At 38.7% G+C, this 6191-nt stretch overlaps 2 protein-coding genes across 2 annotated transcripts in view; one reads left to right on the top strand and one right to left on the bottom strand.

The window, feature by feature from the left end:
• The window catches only part of LOC132176556 (protein VTE6, chloroplastic), a gene marked incomplete in the record, with an annotated part of 10596 nt that extends 8084 nt beyond the window's left edge, over window positions 1–2512 (bottom strand). The window contains 2 exon segments of the mRNA XM_059588802.1: window positions 1116–1369; window positions 2045–2512. Coding sequence (XP_059444785.1) covers window positions 1116–1369; window positions 2045–2437 — 647 coding nt within the window.
• A 1060-nt stretch (window positions 2513–3572) lies between these two features.
• Window positions 3573–5536, top strand: LOC132174966 (UDP-glycosyltransferase 88A1-like). The gene has a single exon (XM_059586743.1). The coding sequence runs from the start codon at window positions 3624–3626 to the stop codon at window positions 5034–5036; it is 1413 nt and encodes a 470-aa protein (XP_059442726.1). The 5' UTR covers window positions 3573–3623; the 3' UTR covers window positions 5037–5536.
• The last annotated feature ends 655 nt before the right edge of the window (window positions 5537–6191 follow it).

Raw genomic sequence — 6191 nt, 5'->3', positions numbered from 1 at the left:
CAATGCTGGTGAGTCAACTCAGGTTTTTAGGTCACAGCAATTCTTAACATGAAGCTCTGAGTGCCTGGCATCCTAAGGTTTGTTGCCAAACTTACCCAGCCTAGACCAAATTAAACCTCTATCTCCCATAACCAAGTACATCAGCAAAAACGTACGAGAATATATATATCTTTACATGATTGCAAAATGATTAACTAACTTGAGAGACATATCATGCTTAGACCATTACATTCACTTATTTTTGCATCAATTTTGGAGAGAAAGGATTCACTCTATCCAACCAGTTGAGTTCAACAGTACAAATTTCAAGCACGGTTGTCTTTCTAGGATGGATAGACACCATAGATAGTGAGACAACATGTAGAGATTAACATGGTTTGAAACAGACGATAAAACAATCGAAACCATCTACTATTTTGACACTTTTTTTAGCCCACTTCTAGAGAAATGCAATCACCTGCAAAAGTTCTTCAAAATCCTAAACAAGCTTTAGTCAATGACGTATGCTATAAGTTGCATATGATTATTTAATTCAAAAGTTTAATCAAAGATTGATATCCTTTAATTTCTCTATTTCTATTATTTTCCATCAAATAACATACAGTTGGCCCCACTATTGAAACATTCCAACCATAACCACATCCCTTCCAAATTGGACTCTGGTCCAGGAACAAATTAAACTGGTATCATTCGAACATTTGAATTAGCTGATGATGTTATTTATGACAATGACAGAGATTAGAAGTAAAGGCCAATTAGAAAACAAAAATAAACAAAAGAATGTAAATCTTAAGTCTATGTAGAATCCTAGAGATGATCAGAGAGTGCAGGAGAAGAAAACAATATAGTGATTTCGCATTTAGTATATCACACACCATACTTCTACAAATTGGCTTCTTCAATTTGATTCATCAAAAAATAAAGTTAAGAACTTAGTAAAATTCTTCAAAAGCATTGAGCAATGATACTGGTCCTATAATGTATACAAAAGAAAGATAATGGACTTGAGAAATCCGTCCAAAATCGATTTTCTCATTCATTTATGAGTAAACTAAGAAAAGTAATAATAACATTAAACTAAAATACCCAAACCAGACCAGAGATGCATTACTTACGTTATTTTGCCATATGCCTTCCCTATCTCACTGGAGACAGTATCACTCAACTTAGTACAAAAACTGGCAACAAATCCAAGTTTCCAAAGCTGAGAAAATGCCGCTCCCCCTACTCCAAAGATTGAAAGAAAACCACAGACGCAACCAGCAGCACTGGAACCAATAACACTGCCTGGTCCTCTTCTTCCTTTTCTCTTCTCAGCAACCCCCTGAGCCTCCTTCTGTGCCATTTTCACTTTTGTTACCGCCGTGCCCTATTACCCAAAAAAATGATGTAAACCCATTAATAGAAGAATCATAAAAGTACAACCACTTAGGAATAGTCACTATAAAAGTAAATCACCTAACAAAACTCATAAATCAAATTTATACTTTAGAAAAATTACACAAGAAAATAACTAGGTTTCATCTTAGAGAATGCCCAAGGATTATATTTCATAACAAAACAAAACCCAGAAACAATAGCTGACAATATGATCAATGCAAACACTGGGCAATCAACAAACAACAAGGAAAGACATTTCTGTGAGCAGAATAAGAAGAAAGAAATTATGGGTTCTGCAATGGCGAGTCGGTTTGCAGTCAAGAATAACCTTTTTTTTTAAAAAAAAAAAAAAGAGTTAAATTTCACTCCAAAATCAGTGATAGAATCAACAGTAACTATAATGTTAAAAGAAACAAATAAATTTCAGTCCAAAAAACTCTGTAATAATCAACAAACCATAAAATATTACGAAAAATGTTCGTTGAAGAAAAGCAATTAAAAAAATGCATTCACTAACAATTGAACTCCGATAAAAGGAACAAAATTCAAAACCCAGAACCAAAATCAATGAAATTAACAGAATACCAACTAACTCTTATAAAAAAAAAGTACAAAAACTTAAATCCCATGAACACACAGATTTTGCTGTTTTTTATGGGCTTACAATGATGAAGTAGGTGGCAACGAGAAGGAACCCAGAGGAACCAAAAGCGCGCCAAGTGAGAGTGCCCAGAAGGAAAGCAGACGCAATGCCCGAAAGTGAGAGGCCAGAGACCAGAATTGGTGAACCCAGAACGAAGATAATGAGGTTGCTGAGGAGGGCCGACTGCCATGTGGGAGGGGACGACTGGATCAGCTTCACTGCCGCTGAGACTGCGCTCTGCACGCTGCCTGCTTGGGCCACCATCTTGGCAGGTCTACTGGGGTTAGGGTTAGGGTTTCGATGGAGAATTAGGGTCCTTTTGGGGAGGGTAGTAAAGAGTGGGGAATGGTGGGATTGGAGTGGAGGAGGGATTGGAATGGCTTGCGTATGAAGCAGAGGTGACACAGCCATCATTTACACGGAAAGGAAGAACGTTGGGGACTTGGGGGGGTTGATTGACTAACATGTTTCACATTTAAACTTCAAAAAGAAAATAAAAAAACACAACTAGGCAATAAAAACATGTGCAATTACAATGACAGTGACAACGCTAGGGGGTGTCATGGTTATACGACATTGAATTGAATAACAAAGCTGTTTTTTTTTTTTTTTTTTTTTTAAGCAAGAACTAGGAGAGATTTTGTTGAAAAATAATCTCACATTGCATGTGAACAAAATATTGGGCATGTTTATAAGGAATGGGCAATCATCTCTTATTGAACTAGTTTTATAAAATGAGTTAGAACCATAAATTTATTCATGATATCAGAGCCTACCCAAGACGAATGGGATCTACACTACTTACCCCATAACAAAGACCAAGAAAATACTGGCCTGCACGTGAGGGAGGATGTCAAAAAATAATCTCACATTACCTGTGGACAAGATCTTGAACATATTTGTAAGAAATAAATAACTCTTTTTTATTGAACCAGTTTTATAAAAGAGTAATATTAAATATTAACTTTTTATCTTTTTAAAGTTGATATGACTTTCATAATTATTATTTGATTAAATTTTAAATATGATTTATATAAAATTGAATAATAATTTTAAAAGAAGCATTACCTTTAAAAGAATTTTAGAAGGATAAAAAAAAAAATTAATTGCATTAATCTTTATAAAATGAGTTTGTCCCAAAAAATTCTTAAGATTTAAGCGCACGTGGGTGACGTGAAGAGATGGGTTGTTGGCATTCAAGGATAGCCATTAGCCAAACATCTCACAGTACTTGAAGAAATTGATTTTGATTTCCACTGTGAAAGCTTTCATCACCTGTCTCGTCTCAACAGTCCTCCCACTGCGGATAATGAAATTAATTCGATCATGTCTCGAGTTTGGACGGATGAGATTATTTGACTCTGTTTCAATTGTTTCTGATGCATCAAAGCATATCGGTTATGATACTCATGGTAGTACGCAAGATTACCGTACGTAGCTGTAACTTTAATTCGTCTTGGACAATCTCTGCACAATGAAATAATGTCTACGTACTGCTGGCATCACCAAAATTAGTCGGTCCAAAAAAATATCTGTATAAGATATAATCTTCTCCATTGAACCACTCACACGCAGAGAAAACTGAAGCAGCTAGATAGCTATGGAGGAGGCGATAGTTGTGTACCCAACACCAGCCATAGGCCACCTGATTTCCATGGTGGAGCTTGCAAAACTAATACTCACCCACCACCCTTCACTCACCGTACACATCCTCATTGCCCCGCAACCGTACAACGCCGGTTCAACGGCTCCATACATAGCCGCCGTTTCTGCCACCACCCCCTCCATCACCTTTCACAATCTCCCCAACGTTGATCTCCCTCCCACCGCCTCTCCCAACCATGAAACGCTTACCTTTGAGCTCCTCCGCCTCAACAACCCCAATCTCCACCAATCTCTGCTCTCTATCTCCAAAGGCTACGCCATCCACGCGCTCATCATGGACTTCTTCTGCTCTCACGCTCTCTCTGTTGCAGCGAACCTCAACATCCCCGGCTACTACTTTTTCACTTCCGGTGCCGGTTGTCTCGCTTACTTTCTATATCTCCGCACCATGGACAGAAGCACGACAAAAAGCTTCAAAGACCTTGACACCCATCTCGACATTCCCGGCGTACCCCCTATGCCGTCCTCGGATTCGCCGAAACCGGTGCTCGACCGTGACGATGAGGCCTACAAATGCTTTCTTGAGTGCTCATTCAGCATGGCTAAATCCGCAGGATTAATTGTCAACACTTTTGAGTCGCTGGAGCCGAGAGTTATCAAAGCGATATCAGATGGGTTATGCGTCGTCGACGGTCCAACGCCGCCTATTTTCTGCGTAGGGCCGCTGACTGCTAGTAGCAATAAAAGAGATGATCCGGCGAGCTGCTTAAGGTGGCTTGATTTGCAGCCGAGCCGAAGCGTAGTGTTTTTATGTTTTGGAAGCTTGGGACTGTTCTCATTGGATCAGTTGAAGGAGATAGCTATTGGGTTGGAAAGGAGTGGCTTGAGATTTTTGTGGGTGGTACGCAATCCACCGACGCAGGATCATAGCTTGGCGGTGAAAGCGCAACCTGAGCCGGACTTGGATCTGTTGCTTCCGGGGGGTTTCTTGGAAAGGACGAAGGAGAGAGGCCTGGTGGTGAAGTCTTGGGCGCCGCAGGTGGCGGTGCTGAACCACGAATCAGTGGGTGGATTTGTGACGCATTGCGGGTGGAACTCGGTGCTGGAGGCAGTGTGCGCGGGGGTGCCGCTGGTGGCGTGGCCGCTCTACGCTGAGCAAAGGTTGAATAGGGTGATGTTGGTGGAAGAAATAGGAATTGCTTTGCCGATGAAGGAATCGGAGAGTGGGTTTGTGAGTGCGGCGGAGGTGGAGAAGCGAGTTAGAGAGTTGATGGAGCCGGAGTCGGAGGAAGGAAGGTCGATCAGGGAGAGAATCTTGTCTATGAAAAATGAAGCCATGGCTGCTCTCGGTGAAGGTGGATCGTCTTGCATGGCCCTAGCCAAACTCCGTCAGTCGTGGATGCAGTGATGGGTCAAATCTTTGCTGTTAAAATATTATTAAATGATTAAAATCTTATCTTCTCACTTAAGTGTTTGGGGGCAATTTAAAAAAGGCTAAAACAAGTATTAAATAAGCTTTTGAGTTGAATAATATATATATATATTATTGTTCTCCTATGATTTTTCCAATAATAATAAAAAAAATAAAAAAAAAAGAAATTGTTATCCTAGGATTTTTTTTCTGTCCTTCACTTGGATCTTTTTGGAGGTAAAGAATTACAGGTCTTCACCATATCTGGTCCGTAGATAGTAGATGACAATGATGTTGGCAGCAGCAGCTGTGTCCACTCTTTAATTCTACCTTTCTCTTTTGATGTGCATGTGTAATGGCACTCTTGCCTTAAAAAAAGAGAAATTATTTTTGTCATTTTCCGTTCTCTATATGTGCACCACAGACTTAATGATGATTTGAAAAATTAAGTGAATAAAAAAATATCAAGAGAGAATATATAGCACGTCTCTTATTTCTCACTTTCAGATGATGAGTCATGATTCAGAGCAACTCTGGCGCTTCAACAGTGAAGCACGCCAGGCTAAAATTTTTTTTTTAAAAAAAAAAAAAAATTAAAGTAATAAAATAATAATAAAAATCACGGCCGGCATGCTTCACTGTTGAAGCATGCCGGGCGTGCTCAATATCTTTACCCTTCAGGAGATTAGTCCTGGGGTGATGTTAAACATCACGCCCGACGTGATGTTCACTCGATTAATGTGATATTTTAAAATAATAAAATATAATCTTTTATTATTATAGTTATTAAAAAAATAAAGCCGGGCATGCACCGGCATATTATGTATCATCACCTAACCCGATATATATATATATATATATATATAGCCTTTTTTACACAATATTTACTGATAAAATAAGTAGGTTTATTTATTCATATAAATTTAAATTTTTAAGACAATTAATGATTTAACTGTTCCTCTATCTACCGGCCTATTTTAGATTGTGTTAGAAGAGCCGTGATTCAGAGCACGCGCATGCTCTAAACGCCAAGGCAGCAAAAAAAAAATTTAATATTTTAATAAAAAAAAAAAAAAAAATTTGCCAACATGCTATTTATCTTCACCCGTGTTAGGAAGTAAGTTGTGCCCATAAAAAACTAATATGTTTGAT

This window comes from Corylus avellana, chromosome ca3 (genome assembly GCF_901000735.1).
Source record: "Corylus avellana chromosome ca3, CavTom2PMs-1.0".
NCBI lineage: Eukaryota > Viridiplantae > Streptophyta > Magnoliopsida > Fagales > Betulaceae > Corylus > Corylus avellana.
Note: the sequence above shows the minus strand (reverse complement) of the source record. Positions and strands in the feature narration are given on the sequence as shown.